At 40.6% G+C, this 16,742-nt stretch overlaps 1 protein-coding gene across 2 annotated transcripts; it reads right to left on the bottom strand.

Moving 5' to 3' along the window:
• Nucleotides 1-413: 413 nt before the first annotated feature.
• LOC133921717 (regulator of nonsense transcripts UPF2-like) lies at nucleotides 414-14,257 on the bottom strand. Of its 2 annotated transcripts, none has more exons than XM_062366703.1 (17): nucleotides 14,001-14,257; nucleotides 13,420-13,539; nucleotides 12,534-12,615; nucleotides 11,156-11,358; nucleotides 9,907-10,251; nucleotides 9,254-9,358; nucleotides 9,022-9,149; nucleotides 6,740-6,913; nucleotides 6,566-6,647; nucleotides 5,586-5,870; nucleotides 5,307-5,504; nucleotides 4,926-5,027; nucleotides 4,577-4,828; nucleotides 4,257-4,475; nucleotides 3,660-3,830; nucleotides 3,027-3,212; nucleotides 414-1,878 (listed from the first exon to the last, which is right to left on the bottom strand). In XM_062366703.1, the coding sequence occupies exons 2-17, from the start codon at nucleotides 13,495-13,497 to the stop codon at nucleotides 901-903; spliced, it is 3,588 nt and encodes a 1,195-aa protein (XP_062222687.1). In that variant the 5' UTR covers nucleotides 13,498-13,539; nucleotides 14,001-14,257; the 3' UTR covers nucleotides 414-900. The 2 variants fall into 2 exon arrangements, with proteins under 2 accessions (XP_062222687.1, XP_062222688.1); XM_062366704.1 differs by having other exon boundaries at nucleotides 5,586-5,867.
• Nucleotides 14,258-16,742: the final 2,485 nt, after the last annotated feature.

Below are 16,742 nucleotides of genomic sequence, written 5' to 3'. Positions count from 1 at the left end.
CCTGATGACGTTTGACGCAACGCTGGGAGGACCTGCTGCTACGTGCGTCCGGCGGGGGAGGCTTAGCTGCTAGCTTGTGCGCCACGAGTCGTGCCGGTCATTCAGGCGCACTGCTCACTCTCTCTCTCTCTCGTGATTATTCCGAGTAAAGTGGTGTAGCCCATGGCAGACACGCGTGCATGCGTTGACGCGTACTCGGTGAACAATCATTTGCAGGAAGGAAAGAGGCGTGACGTGAGAGCTGGAATGATGCAATAGAGGAAAACGAACAGAACTGGATGTGATTGAGAAGGCTGCAAGAAAAAGTTGGCTGATTCACTCCGAGTTTTGATTTGGAACCGGCCAGTGGAAGTATGCATCATTGCAGCGACTTCTGTGCCAGGAATTTGCGTACACGCGTTGAGCATACATCATAGAGAAACGACGAGCACATGCCTTGCTATTTCAAGATATTTGTAGGATGTCACCAATACTCAAAATGGCACCAAACAGTACTGACAGTGATCCATACCCTGACATGGCATCTAAACATTGTGCACATGCTCTGCAAATAGCACCAAGGTCAACATTCAGGTAGATGTGCGCACACTACAAGCTAATTAGATTAACAACAGATCTGCACTCCAGTTGGCAAATTAACTTATATACATGCAAACAGATCAATAAACTCTGAAGATACCCACCGTTAGCTTTACCAAGCATTGAAACAGTGAGGCCATTACCCAAGCAGAAAATTGCTCCTTGAAGATATTCTGATCTCCCATAAGTGGCAGTTTCGATCGAGCTGTTTTACCTCCCCTGAGGCACCCTTTAGACATTTTTCTTATCCATTAGGCAGTTAAATATAAGAAAACTATTGTCCTGTCAAAAACCTCAGGACAACTAACTCCCACTCGTAACTTATCTTCTCCTGCCATAACTGTGATAGAAACCACCCGCACCCGCGATGTGATGCCGTTGCCGACCACCTCCCCGCATAGAACCATCCCAGCTGCCCCGACCACCTGATCTAATACTGCTGGTATTGCTACCTCCTTGACTCCAATTCCCCATTTGTGATGCTCCTCCATTCAGTTCTTCCTCCTCCCTTTCGTTGTATTCAAGGATCCTCCGCTTAATGCTCTGCTTCTCCTCAAGCTCAGCAGCTTCTTGCTGCTTTGTGCTTTGCACGAGTGAGCTGTCAGCGGGAATTAACATTTGTTTTGTTTGTTGTTTGTGTCCTTTCTTCATTAGCACCTTGACACGAACCTTGCTACCACCCCCAGCATTACCACCCTCTTCATCCACAGTTTCTTCTCCACTCTCGGATTCTGTAGCCCGTGGGTCCTTTGAACCCTCGAGGACATTCATTGGGACCTTCATGTTCAAAGTGAGCCTTGAACGAGCCTCTGATTTACGCGACTCCAAGCTCTCCTGAACAAGGGCTTTCAACTCTCGATCAAAGTCTTCTTGCTCCTTTGGATCAACCTGCACCACTTTCTGTCTAATCTCAACGCTTTCATCTTCATCAGAACCAACCGGAATGTCATCATCCTCATCATCACCTTCATTATCTGATCCATCATTTGATTTCTCCTCAGACAACAGATCTTCCTCATCTTCCCGCCCATCAATGCTACCACTATCTGAATAGCTCTCACTGCCTCCTTCATGATCCTTGCCGTTTTCCTCAACTCCATTTCCTGAAGTTTGGCCATTCACAGATGGAGCAGCATCTTGTGGCTGCCTTGTCTGAGATTCGTTGTCCGAGTGTCTTTCACTTTCAGCCTTTTCAACTGGGGCTGCACATTCGCTTTCTTCTAGCTCAACTAATGCAGCATTTAGTTCTTCCATTGATGAATACCTAGACATGTTTGGTCGTAGCTCAACAAACAAATCCTGCAAGAACACATAAAAAAACTGTCCTCAGTTCTCACTGAAGATAATGCACATCTTCAGCATCATCAAACATGATGATCAGTGTAATAAATCCTAAATAAAATGATCATATGTACTCAGCTCCACCACAAAGCCACAGAATTACATTCACTTATATAAACATGATAGCAATAACACCATTTATCAACAACTGACAGCAATATTGCCTGGACCAGATGCAGTGTATTGGTCTAACTGTATAAGGCAGTACATTACTGGAGCATTCATAGTAGTGTACCCTACGAATTATGGTTCAGGTGACCCATAGTTAAAAAGTTTACATGATATGTTGAGTAAACAAGACATCAAAATGTTGACAGACATGAATCGTTATAATTTTGCCCTAAAAAAAGTTCAGTACCAGGATTTAACTATTCATAAGTCAACAGATGTAAGATAACCCTCAAAATGTCAAATATGCGTCGATTAAAATTCTATCAATTAAGGGCCAATATATACTACCAAATAATCAGAACCCACAACCTACTAGGAAAGCATCTAAGGAACTAAGCCTAGCTCAGTTGGTTGAGAGTATGGGATGTACGCCTAGACCACCTAGGTTCGAGTCCTCTTCGACGCGAATTTGGGTGTCTATTTCTTCTTATTTATAATGACACCTAGTTCCTCTTAGGTTGATCGAGTTTTTTTACTAGGAAAGCATCATTGGTCATACACAACATAGATTCAACAGATGTAAGATAACCCTCAAAATGTCAAATATGCATCGATTAAAATTCTATCAAGTAAAGGCCAATATATACTACCAAATAATCAGAACCCACAACCTACTAGGAAAGCATCTAAGGAACTAAGCCTAGCTCAGTTGGTTGAGGGTGTGGAATGTACGCCTAGACCACCTAGGTTCGAGTCCTCTTCGACGCGAATTTAGGTGTCTACTTCTTCTTATTTATAATGACACCTAGCTCCTCTTAGGTTGGTCGAGTTTTTTTACTAGGAAGGCATCATTGGTCATACAAAACATAGATTTAACTACATACATGTTACACCTTCTAGATTAGTTTTTGACTTCATGACCCTGCACCCTATAAAGGAGATGATTCACAAAAGTATTCATGCATTTTGGCAAGTTGTATACATGAAGGACTAACCTGAATGTCAAACTCTATGTCGAGTGGTAAGGGCCCTTTACTAATGATGTATCTTTGGAAATGTAGCAAGAACTTGTCGAGCTTTCTTTTTGAAGATCCCTTACTGAAGTAGTGACCACAGGTCTGTAAAAGTGTAATGATCAACCTGATCCTGAAGCAATCTTCTGGTGGATCCAACACATCTTGCTACAGAAAGAGAAAAAAGGGAGGGATATGCTCAGGGAAAAAATGATACCAGCTTAACCCTATCAGTCATCTAACTTGTTGGCGATTCTTTATCCCCACATAAGTATGCAGAATGTTTCACACATCTGTAAGGTTTGTAGTCTTATAGAATACAGCTAACAGGTACAAGCAGGATAATGCCAGACGTAGAAATATTACTACATTTTGCTAAAATTTCTTTAGTTACTGAGCTCTACCAAGCAGAGAAAAGGATCGGGTTACTGAGATATACCAAAATGCAATAATTTTCAAATATACAATTACAAACATGTGAAACCATTGTGAGAACCGCGGGAATATTTACACTTTACATGTTTGCATCTAAGCCACATTATGGGCAATAATATATCACTTAATTTGAAGATAGCAAAGGTTTTCAAATCTTTGCTGAAGGATGGATTTACTTACTTCATGAGTTCCATGACCAAACACAATGATAAGGTATAGCGTCTCAAATACAACTGATGAATCTATATGCTTGTAGCTGTAGAGCTCTCCAAGTAATCGCATGTGGGCAAGGCGCCTTTGTTGCATCCCATAGTCATTCAACTCTAGTCCAACCCTTATCTCTTCTAAAACCTATATAGAATAATAGAATAAATAACTTGGATGTTAGCTGGTTTATCCACAACGCAACAACTGAAAACTGCCACATAATAAAGGTGTCACAAGTTAATTTTACTGCTGACTTAAGAAGAAAAACAGACGCCAAGGAATACCAAGTATTTTTATGCATTGAAACAAAAATGAGAAGTGAGAGGGAGTGGGTAGAGATGCTCCAACTAAAAGCAGATCCAAAAAACTTATTCATAAATCATAACTTCTCGAAATCTAAGAATATGACCATTCTTCATCAATGAGGCCATAACTTTGCATGCCATGTAGAAGTTTGAGTCCTGAAGTATATGCTTAGGCAGTAAGAGACAATTACACCAATCAGAAACTTCTCTTGGGATCGAGAACACCATAGCGACATAGCGTAAGAACTCAGCAGAGGGAACTAACCTCATCTACCACTGCGACAGCAAAGTCATCATGATAGCGGTTGAGGCTAGCAGTGAGAAGAGCAATCAGATGAACTTGGCTGTACTTTCCCTTGTGAACCTTTAAAAAGCACTTTAAAATGTATTGCTGACACTCCGCCCAAGGTAACTTGCGTAATTGGCGAAGAACATGTTCGACACTTGATTTGTCTAGATCTGAGAAAATTAACTTTCTTATGTACTGCACAGGACAAAAAGATGAAGGTATGTTCACTGTTAAACTTTGTACATAAGTTAAATGAAAGTGTACAGTAGATATATCAGAGTACATGGAAATCTTACTTGATGCAAAGGCGGCTGAACTTTTGAGATTCGGGCAGATCTTTCCGGTGGTTTACAAAGGTAGTAGGCATTTTCTACTAGTGTACTGTGGCGCGGATCCAAATTCTTGACGTTTTTCAGTCGCATCAGTATCTCCAACATGTTGGCCATGCGAATTGTAGTTTCAGGTGAACGATACAAAAAACGGCCACAAGTCTCGAGAAGGTTGCAGGCCACATCAATGTTATGATGACTGAAATCATCTAGGCAGGCCTGCAAAATACAGAAAACAAATATTCCTTCACTAAGAGACATGTAAATGCGAGATAGATGTTACTACTTACTAGTTCCCTGTGTAACAAATGCATACCTTCAAACAGCTAAAAACAAGAGCTGGAGGTGCCATTTTGAATTTGCACAACTCCCCAATAAATCTTATGTTTTTTATTTTTGTTTCAATATTGATCTGGTCCTGAAAGGTAAGAGAACAGAGACAGAGAAAAATTAGTCACAGTAAATAAAAAAGTTTGGGGGGCGGGGGCATGTTTGGAAATTCCATAAAAAAGCCATTTTTATTGTGGCCATCTCATGAATTTCTTGTTTACATTGACTTTAATAATGTGACTCAGATTGTAAAGCAATTAACAAATACCAGGTAGCCAGCAATTAAGGATTAAAAGAAATATGTTAGGATTAAAAAACAGGAAGTAAGCACAAACAATGTAAAGGAGCAAAGTTAATATGAGCATACCTTCTTATTTATTAAAAAGTTGAACTCCTCTTCAAGCATAGACAGAAGCATACTTGGGACATCTTTCATGCAAGTTGACAGTGTGGCAACCAAACGAGAATAGTAAGGCAACAGTTCCAGTGAAGTCCTGGGAACATTGAATAAGGTTCGTACAAGTTTCTTTCGATTTGCTTTAGAATTTAGGTAGCAAAACTCAACCTGGAGAAATCAAAAGTAGCTTGCTAATGATAATCAGTCCTAAATGTGGAGAGTATCAATTATAACAACATGAGCTAATACCGTCAATTGATCAATAAGATCACGGCTGACACATCCTGGTAGCCTCTGCAGGAGGCTATCCAAACTTGCACCATCCAAGGCTCTTACTTTCTCTTTCTCTCTATCAATTTTTCTATCCGGGTCCTTCTCTTTCGATTTTTCCTTTTCTGCATCTTTTGCCTTATCTTTATCTTTGTCTTCTCTATCTTTAGTTCCGTCATCTGCCTTTACTTCCGGTTGATGTTCAGTGGCCGAAGAAGTTTGAGCGATATCATGTACTTCAGTCTCTTGTTCTGCAGTGGACTCCTTCATAACAAAATTCATACAATGGTTTAGTGTCAAACACAAAAAAGAAAATAAAAAAAATGATATGCGAATGCATATTTAGAAAAGGAGTAAGGGCATTCCTCCTGCCCTCTCTCACTGTCAAAAGCACATAATGAGAGAAAAAGGTACAAAAATAACTGTATGTTGGATATAAAAATTCTATTGAAACATGTGATCAATCTAAAAAGTAAACAACATTCACAAGACCACACTCAGTGAATCCTATGTGGGGTCGAGAGAACAAGAAGAAAATTAAGTCATATTTGACAGCTAAGAGACCTCTCTTTGAGATTACTAGGACCAAATAGAGATAACTCAAGTGACAACATAAAGATTTTGTAAAGTTACATTACATAATATTGTAGGGATTGTATCTAAGTCGCCTTAAAGCTTATGAGGAAGCTAAGAGACAATTTCAGAGGTGCCACCATTGTACATACATGTCCTTGAATGGATTTTGCTATCCAAAAGAAACAAGCAAGAGATACTAAGCAAAACCCAACCAAAGATCTAGGCTGCCAAAGATATATGAGAAAAAGATCGGTGCTGAAATGTTGCAAACAAGCAGATAGTCATAGTGTCATCTAAATTTTAACAAAGTTATTCTGAAACCTTTTCAGACACTACAGATAAGAATTTAAAGCATGTCCTAGTTTTGAGATAAAGATTCTTACACTAGATTGTTCACGGCCCTTAGAGTGTTGCTCATTTGACTTCGGTTCGACCTCTCCCAATAGTACAGCGGGCACAAATGCTCTGCTCCAAGAGGTAGGTTGCATAATCTCAAAAGAATAATAAAATAAAGCTAAAGAGTGAAACAGATACTGGAAATAGCATGAAAAGTTAACCTGAGATCAGATAAAGACTCATAAAAAGCTTTCGTATCTTCATCGTCCCAAATAGGTTCCAGCACAGATGATTCTTTTCCAGAAGAGGGGGAGACTTCAGTTCCTGTAGTAACCCTTGTTGTATTTCCATCATCTGGCATCACTGGAGGCTGCATGTCAAGAGTTTCAGCTAGCCTGCGAAAGAGGGCATTTAAGATAGCCCAAAAACCATACACAAAAACATAAGAAAGAATGATAATATTGACATGCTAAAAGAGAATTATGAACACTTGTTCAAGTCATGTTAGAAGTAATGGCCAATTTATGGTTACTGCATTGCGTTGTGGCATCTAGATACAACAACAACAAAGCCTTTGTCCCCAGGCTAGAGATGAAACCCACAAGTTCCAACTAAAAAGATGACGAGAAGACAATAATGATAATAAAGGTACTAGTAATAGTAAAAAAATAAAAATGATTACGGTACAAGGAGACTGATGCATAAGTTATGGTTCTGACACGTGGATTGCTAACTTCCACGCACTTCTATTCGTGGATAGTTCTTTGGGGATATTTCATCCTTCAAGTCTCTCTTTACTAATTTTTTCCAATATTAGGTTTGGTCGACCCTGCCTCTCTTCACATTATCAGCGTGCCTCAGTATCCCGCTATGCACAAGTGACTCTGGAGGGCTCCGTTGGATGCCCCTATTGCGTATATCATTATTTCGGATCTGATCCTTTCTTGTATGGTCACAAATCCATCGCAACATACATATCTCTGCTACACTTAACTATTAGACATGTCACCTTTTAGTTGACCAACATTCGGCGTTATACAACATCATAGGTTGAATCACCGTCCTATAGAACTTACCTTTCAGCTTTTGTGGCACCCTCTTGTCACAGAGGATGCCAGAAACTTGACGCCATTTCATCCATCCGACTTTGATTCTATAACTAGCATCATCATCGATATCACCATACCTATGTAGCATTGATCCCAAATATCAAAAGGTATCCTTCTTGGGAACCACCTCTCCACCAAGACTAACACATTCTCCCTCATGCCTAGTATCACCATGGATTTGTGGCATCTAGATAGTGACAAGAATTTTACTAATTGCAATAATTGTTTGTTTTTGTTTTTATGACTCCAAAAGAAGATGCTTTCAACTAACTGATATAACCAAAAGTAGAAGAAAATGTGATTTGAAAAGGTACCGCAACATTGTAAAAGTATGTGTGTATCAGTACTAGGACGCCGAGACAATCACACATCTTATCGGATGTGTGTTTGCAAGACAGGTTTGGTTCAAGGTTCTCAAGGGGTGGGTTTGCACCGAGTGACACCGGCAGACGATGACTCTGTCTCATTCCCGGATTGGTGGCGCGGTGCGACGAAGGAGATTACCAAGTTGCAAAAGAAAGATTTTAATTCCTTGGTGATCCTAGGAGCATGGCACATCTGGATGCACCAAAACAATTGTGTGTTTAATGGGGCATCACCCAACACACAATTGGTGGTAAGCGAGATCTTAGAGGAGGCAGAGCTTTGGTGCCAGGTGGGTGTCCGTGGCCTGCGCTCCTTATTGCCATGAGTTAGGGTTGTTGTTTGGGTCGTTTGTTGTAACTTATGTGGCGCGCATGCCAGCTTGGACCTGGAAGGTTGTGTATGTGGCGCGCAAATGTTTCGGTTGTTTTGCCATTCTCTCTCGCTTAATATAATGACACGCAGTCCTGCGTGTTCGATAAATATCAGTACTAGGACAAACAAAATAGTTGCTTGATGCAAATAGTTACTTTTGTCTTTTCCCCCTTCCTGTTTAGTTTTCAGCAATTTATGTTTTTCTTTCTCCTCGTGTAGGTTGAAAGTGAGGATGAAATTTTGAAGGATGGTACATCAATATTTCCTATATCCTGTCTTGTTTTAATATGCCCAATTTATGATGCATTTATTTTCCTAAAAAAATCACTTCATTCTAGGATTGTACGGGGTGGGGTATGGTAGGCAAGAACAAATTCAAATGGTAAATTTCAGGGGCCATGCATGCGCTCCAATACAACTCAACCAGAAGCCCGCAGACAGAAGACCAGATCTCATTACATTCAATCTAAAAGAAACAGGATTGCAATACCACATGATGTCAGTTTGTGTTGATGCGGTCCAACCGCCCAATAAACAAACAAATTAAAAATGGAACGTCATTATGTTCAATGAAAAAATGGAAGTACATAATGACAGCTTCTGCTGATATTATCCAATAAACAAACCAATTAAAAATGGCATTCAGATATACTCACGAGGATACACCACGTAGTAACTGATCGAAGGACTTCCTGAGTTTCTCATATGAGGCTGTGTTCTCATCGCTAAGTTCACCTTTGGCACTTAAAACTTTTGCATTATCTGCCTCCATCAGACGAAGAGACTGGGTGCAGCAGATAGTTTGGGTTTATGCATGAAGATATTAGAGGAAACCCGAATGACGACAAATAAGAGCATCCGAATTAATAAAGAAAAGGGATGAGTTACCGCATGTTCTGATTGTAGTAGCTCAGCTACAGCATCATAGTAAGAGTTTAAGGCTTTCTTGAAGAATTTCTTCTGATCAGCAGTAACATTTAGGTCCTTAAAGAACTGCATCAATTCAAGCTTTTTTAATAAATCACTTGACACAGTATAGATATTGTATAATGTGAATAAATTGACAAGACTTTGTAGAAATCATCGAAACATGTCTTGTGACAATATATTACGTGGTATATACAATGCACACATGTTGTGTCTAGTAAACTCCCAGGATAGTACATAAAATAGTATATAGGTGGTGACATCACAGTCATCATCTCCAATGCTGAGGCCCTAGAGTGAATTGTGCATCAACAAATCAATGAAACTTCCTGAAGTAAAGTGAAGATTTAAATTCTAATGATTCAATTTGCCTTTTATAGTGGGAGAATAATCAATTTAGTATTCTCTAGTCATATATAAAGGTTACAAAAAGTATGTCTGCTTGTTCAGAACGACAGAAACAAGAAACAAAATGATAGCTTTCGAGCACAAGGATGCACAATGAACTAAGAGCAGCTAGATGCCTAGATATGCTAGTGCAGTTGAAATGTTGTAAGTTTTTTTAGGCCTTAGATAACCTTAATAAATCATGTTGGTACTTAAATTTCTCTTACCTCATCATAAACTTCTTGACCATGAGACTGCAGCCCTACAAAAAACCTCCCTTGACGAGCAAAGGTAGAGAGAAGAGACAAATTTGTCTGAGTTGCTTCACGGTCCTTCAAATGCTCAGCTGATGTAAGATCTTTTATAATGTTTACAAAGATACTAGCATCTTCAACAATTCCAACAAAATACAGTTCAATCAGAAGTTTCAATGTGCTTCTCTTCTTCATGGCTCTCGAATTTTTGTCTGCATCCAAATCATCTCCAGATTTTCCAGGAAAGAAGACCTTCAGTAGACCTTGAATAAGACAAGGAGAGAAGTCCTTGTATCTTTGATGAAGCAGAGAGCAAACCTACATTACATTGCTAGAAAGGTTATTTGGGTTACTATACTATATAGATACACACAGAAGTCAAGCATACGAAAGTTCACACCTTTATCATCAATTAAACCTTAATCCACAAAGTACAGTAATGAAGCCATGTAGTCCAAATTAAATAACAAAAATTTGCAGCACCCATTAAGGCGATCTAGGTGAAAACGAAACTGTTAGGCCTATAGCACGTAGTTATTAAACCCGGAATGGATTGGTGGTAAACTAGAAAAAACTGGAACAAGCTGCTAGTCTGGTGTAGCCATCTAGTTTAGCTTTTAGTCATTCCCGCGATACAGCCGCTTTGAGCTGAAAAAATCGCAGTTGAACCACTAAGTTTTGAGCTAAACCGCCAAAAACACAGCTATGCCCCAGCCAAGGGTCAGCCGTCATGTATTGCCTCAAAAGCCAAAACTTGGCTTGAAGGGGCATCGAAACCACAACTTGAAGGTTGTGGAATGAAAACCAAGTGTGATAATCACTCCACCTGAGTTTACTTTGGTACAAACTGTAGGACAAACATGCTATTAAAGATTGTGCCCTATTTTTGAAATGCTAATCCAACCAAAGAACCTGTGGTTGAAACCGCAAGCCACTGAACCAGACACCTCAGGGAATCAGCAGCTGCCACGGTTACCGTAACTATGCAACAGCATACATCAGAATGGTTGGTATCCAACATACCGTAACAGAGAAAGAAGTCCTAAGGCTGTCATAGGGATAACGAACAAGCTTCATTCTGTAACCCAGAAACTTGGCATAGACAAAAGGCCTTGCTCATGTACAATGGAGAGTTCAACAGCAATAACATGATAAGCATGTCTATATGAAATGGACACTGTTGTGTAGTGTAACACAAAAGGAAGTTACTGTTGTAAATCACCTGAACAGCAGCTTGTATATCAGCAGAACGAAGTTTGGCCTCACAAATATAAGAAACTGCTTCACTGACAAATTTGCTCAAATTCACACTTTTCAACTCGTCCATTAGCCCATCCTTCTGTTCATCATTTATTGTTTTCAGCTTCTTTATAACTGTTGTATTTCGCCTAATACTGGAGTCCAGAGTCCTCAGGTAGTTTGCATCTGGAAGCAGTCAATCGTCACATTGATTACAATGATGATGTCATGATACAAACATTGTGTTTACTGATCAAGATAAGAAATTTTCTACTCTATGATCAAAAGACTAACCATCTATTTCAATGCAAAAGAACCCAGAATTACAGAATGAAATAAGCAAAATAAGAAAAATGAAACCATTGATTAATTCATCAGCTTCCATTGCCAGGACTCAAGAATATATAAGGTGCAAAAAAAATAGAACTGTCACACTGGGTTTTTAGTTGACAAAAAAATCAATCAAAGTTAAAAGTGCCATGTCAAAAAAATAGGGACATCTGAGCTAATGTGTATAAATTAACACACTGAGTTGTTCAGTAAGTAGCTTCCATGAGATTGGGGTAAGAGCTCCTTTAACCTCGTTCAACATGTCCAGAAGCCTAGAACTCCAAAATATGAGGAATCTCAAGGTACATCTTAAAGTAGAGCTAACAAAATCAGTATGATCAACCTAGAGGCATTTATATTTCTTGATTTATTTATATACCATCTACAAAATTTTGCATACATTTGCAGTAGCACTGCGCATAGGTTGTCTCCTTCCCTCAAAAACTATGGTTTTATGGTTTTACTAAAACGCATCCCCCTCCCACCCTCTGTGCATTAAATAATCCTTAAAGCACCCATTGCCCCCAAAGTCTGCAAAAAAGGCTCAGGACCGATTTGTGGCTGATGTGTTACTCTGTGGAATAAACTTAGTTGCAGGAATCTTTACTGATTTCGATAAGATGATATTGTCATGACTAAAAAAAATATTCTTCAAACTTATTATCATACCCAAAAAAAGAATATATAAGTGCTTTCAAAAAGCCACCGCAATGCCAAAAGGAGACCCGCTCTACAGAACAAGAGTTCTAATTCCTAAACACTACATAGCTGGTTACATAGTTGGTACATCGCTGGTCTACCAAATGAACAGAGTTGGAATGCACGACAAAGATAAAGCAAGCAGTCAATACTGTCGGCAGCATCTATATTACAAATTCATGCACCTTTACAATATTGTTTGTTCACTGTAGAAATTAGTTCCCCCACCAAACAAGGATAGAAACCAAGAAATTTTTCCAGCATTTCATTTAAATTGTTGTTGGTGCATCTCAGTGTTCTATGGAATAGCCATTGCTGAAAGAAATAACTACCAGGCCTTTCAGGATTTAGGTTGCTCTGACGGAGGGAGGTCTTCTGTTCAATAATTTTCTTCTGTTCTTCAAGGCGGGCCTCCTGCAAAGCAAAAAAAAAAGTTAGGATTGTTGAGCAGGATTCTTATAGCACTATATTGCCCAGATAGCCAATGGAACGAGATATTTATGATTAGGACTCTAAATAAGATCTGCAGGACTGCCAAAGGAACAGAAAATGGATCCATTCAAGCTGCAGTCGAGGGTCCAATTTTAACAAACTGCCTCAAGTTAGGGAAACTAGAAACCAACTACAAAAAAGGAAACTTTTATTTGTGCAGTACTGTCCACGATGTGTCTTAGCCCTTGGGATCGGATGATTGCTGCTGGTAACTTTTGGTTAGTTCCAAGATTGGACTCCACGGTAACACGGTGTGGTTCACATGTGTTCATATATTGTTGTGCCCATGTCTTTCTCATTATTTGTGCAATCTAGGATGTATCTTTTTTAGAGCAATCTAGGTCGTAATTTACAAGTGACCAATGCATGCGCTGATATTAAGGTCAAAATTGGGAAGCAAATAATCAAAAATTTGCAGTTTTTTTATTGAATCTCATGTCTAACTATTGTAGCAGGCCTAGCAAACACCCAACCAGTTATAGACATTCCAAATTAAGAACTCAAAATCCTCTCCCTAATCAATTCTGGCCCTATCCTTCCCAGTCTGCCAGAGTTTGCCAATGAAATAAGATCGCAGCAGATTCCCGATCAATATTGTCCGGTGGACAAAATGAAGTGAAAGAAGGCAGAGATAACCATTGGATAACGGAATTGAAAGTTTACAACAACATAAAATACTGTTAGTCCATTAACCGTTTCACATTATTACTAGAGGTGTAGAATTACCTCATCATCATGTTTGCTTTGGTGTGCCTCATCATCTTGCTTGGTGTCAGTTCGGTTCTCATTCTGAGTGCTCTCCATTTTGTTGTTCACGGCAAAAACTCAGATATATCCAGCGAAAACCTGGTAACAAAAACAATCTTAGTACATTCTGGCCCTAGATTGTCCGCGGCAGCAATCAATTAGAAGTAAATTACGTCAAAATAACACCCCTAACAAGCAGTTATCCATAAGCAGAACAATATTGCGACCTCTCACATTAAGATTTAAGAACAAACACTAGTACTCATAAGACAGAACACTGCAAAAGGCATGTCTCGTATTGATCTCAGGGACTGGCTTAACGTCGGACATAGGGTTCAGTTCAACCCCCAAAATTTTTAGGCAAAAAAAGGTGTTTTTAGTAACCCCCTCCCCTGCAAAATTTTGGAGTATCAAACAAATCCTCGACAAACTAGACGAACTGGAGTATCAATCCCAGGGATAAAATTTTGGATTCGGTTGCTCACTGCAAAACGAAAGGCTCCTGCAGGGCAAAACACACTCCTAGAGCAATCCATCAAGCCAAGCTAGGGATTCCTTACCGACAAAAGCGGAAATCAATCCGAGCGGAGATGAGGACTCCCAGGTGGCGCGCTTCACTCCGGTGGAACCGTGGGAGGAGCGCCGGGGACCTGGGGGCGCGCGCGTGCGATGGAGAGCGTTCGGCGAGCAGGCCGGGGAGCCTGGGGGAAGCACGCGAGAGACTTCGCCGCGTCGATTCGTGGCCTCGCCTCGCCTCGCCGCCGGGAGAGGAAAGGGGGAGATCGAGGGAGAGGATTGAGATTAGTTAGGGCTGGAGGGGTGTAACTTGTAAGGAGGTGGGGGGTATTTTTATAATTAATTTTTTCCTGGAGTTAGGTTTTTTTTTTTTTTTTTGCACCTTGACCAAAAGCACGTGCACGGGAGAATTTACCGAGCCCTTTACCGAGCCAAGCTATACATGGATGGGTTTTTCTTACAAGAAGCCTCCCGAGTCCTGACATGATACTAGACATCGTCATTCTAAACTGCAAAATACCGAAACACGTTACGCAGAACAAACATGCAACGTGCTTAACAGGGAGAATGACTTCATCGGCACACCATGTAACCGATCGGAGAATGGCTTCATTGGTACACCATACAATCGACCATCAAGTTCTGTATTTCTACGACGTGGCCATCAAAGAAGGTGAGAGTAGAATCACAATGTAGCATTGCCACGAAACAAGTAATTTTAGATAGTGTGTAGCAGCAAAATGAGTAGCATGAGATGATTCTATCAATATATTTAAAGATGTGATGATTTTATATGTTTGTTTAATAAGTGGGATGTAACATCCTATTTTAATATATTGAGTTTACTGTAATCTTTATATTTCAAGTGGAATGGCTACGTTTTAGAAATTTTTAGATCATCTCATCCAGTATCTAAATAAATATTTCTTTATAGAAGTAATCTCATCCTATCCTACTCTTGAAAAAATAGGATAAGATCATTTCATCCCATCTTACTCTCCAACCAAATATTACCTTAGGTAGTGTTCGTGGATGAGATAGGACGAAGCAGATCTATCATGTTTTTGAGTTGTTTGGATGGAGAATAATGGGATGGAATAATCCAGAATTAGAAAATATTTTTCAAAAATTCGAGACGAGGTTGTTCCAAAAAATGGTGTAACGCAGTCGTCCCACTTCAAACGTGACACTGACAGTGGGTCAAGATACTAAAATAGACTCGTTTCATCCCACCTACCAAACAAACATCTATATATAAATGAAATTATCTCATCCTCAAATATATAAATAGAATCATCTCATTCTACCTCGTTCTCCAATCAAACACTACCTAATTCTTTCACCAACTCGTTCTCTGCTCTGCGCCACGACCAGGCCAACCACGGCTACTGTCAGGCTATTCATCCTCAACCGAAAAGCTATGGACGGAAGCATCCGCGCCGCATCGTTGGCCGGCCGGTGTCAAGGTGATCGTCAACGTCAATGTCAATTGCCAGCGTAAATGGCATGCGTACGGGTGATGTTGCTGAACGAGGAACCACGATGGATTTGATAATAAAGCTGCAATTTATGAGAATAGCAACTGAGAATGACTAGGGCAAGGAACACCGACTCCTATGCAGAAACCAATATAGTACTCCTATTATACTTAGACATGTGAGAGAACGTCTTTTGAACCTGACGTTTGCACGTAACCAAACCAACACCTCCCATGGTGCCACCACGAGCTTGGGCGTACTTCCCCCAAGCTCCTCCCCTGCATCACCAACCACCTAGTTGCGCTGAGATTCTACTTGCCGACCATTGGACCGTACGTTCCACCTCGCAATGTTCGGCAAGGACAACCAGTGCGTCACCTCGAGCGGCGCTTGCTCACTACCATATTAAACTTGTTTGTTGTACTGAACGTTCTCCTCCAGAACCCCCTCAACTGTCTTTTTTTTCTCGAACATGTAGGAGAATTATACATCATTGTATTAAAAAGAAAGAGTAACCTAGTTTATAAGGGAAATCAGACAAAAAACTTAACAAGTATAACATAACAATCCGCTAAGCCTAGCTCGCACGTAAGTCACATAAAGAAGGAAACCCCCCAAGCCCCCCTAAGCAGTCGAACAACAAAGGTCCGGCAAAGCAGAATACAACCTAGCACACATACAATAGCAGAACGTCATACAACTGGGCCAAGTGGCATATCTAAACAGCCGATGGTACCCACACCAAACATCAACATCCCGCAAGCAACTGTGCCTAGCTAGCACCTCGACCAGAACCCCAATAGGTGAAGCCCTGCTCCCACACCCAACTACCAACTCGGATGACGGCTCCACGCCAAACCACAAGCGCAATAGACGGGGTCCCGAGACGTTACGGTACAACCACTGACGTAAGAGACGAAAGGGGGTGGGAAAACCAAGCGAACAGGAGAATGAGCAACGACAGAGTATGTCGAGCAAAGGGGTGCTGCCAGATGTAACAACAAGGAACAGATGGGCTCTCCGAAATGACGCCTTCAAGAAGGAAGCAGCGAGAACCACCGTCACTCGTCCGGAAAGCCGAACAGGGTTTTCACCCAAAGAGAACACAGGGGAAGCTTCGACACGAAGCCTCTAGGAGGTAATAATGCCCACAAGTGTCACCGTCGTCGTCAAATGATGCCTATCAGGGCTTTTGCTCGAAACCCCCCCTACCACGGCGCCATGCAGTGAACCCTTAGCTCAAAGGATCGACCGGACCAAGCACCAACAAGAGAATTAGCAGCACACAGTAGAGGAGCACGAAGGCCC

The sequence above is a fragment of the Phragmites australis genome, chromosome 6, assembly GCF_958298935.1.
Source record: "Phragmites australis chromosome 6, lpPhrAust1.1, whole genome shotgun sequence".
Classification (NCBI taxonomy): Eukaryota; Viridiplantae; Streptophyta; class Magnoliopsida; order Poales; family Poaceae; genus Phragmites; species Phragmites australis.
The sequence above is the reverse complement of the archived record's forward strand: the minus strand, read 5'-3'. Positions and strand labels throughout refer to the sequence as shown.

Bases quoted from the DNA above. Each gene is read 5' to 3' on its own strand.
- LOC133921717 (XM_062366703.1), bottom strand. From the start codon at position 13,497: ATGGAGAGCACTCAGAATGAGAACCGAACTGACACCAAGCAAGATGAT. The intron at 5,028-5,306 runs GTATGCTCATAT...CTTACCTTTCAG, and splicing joins ACTTTTTAATAAATAAGAAG to GACCAGATCAATATTGAAAC. The intron at 3,831-4,256 runs GTTAGTTCCCTC...TATTCTATATAG, and splicing joins CTGTCGCAGTGGTAGATGAG to GTTTTAGAAGAGATAAGGGT.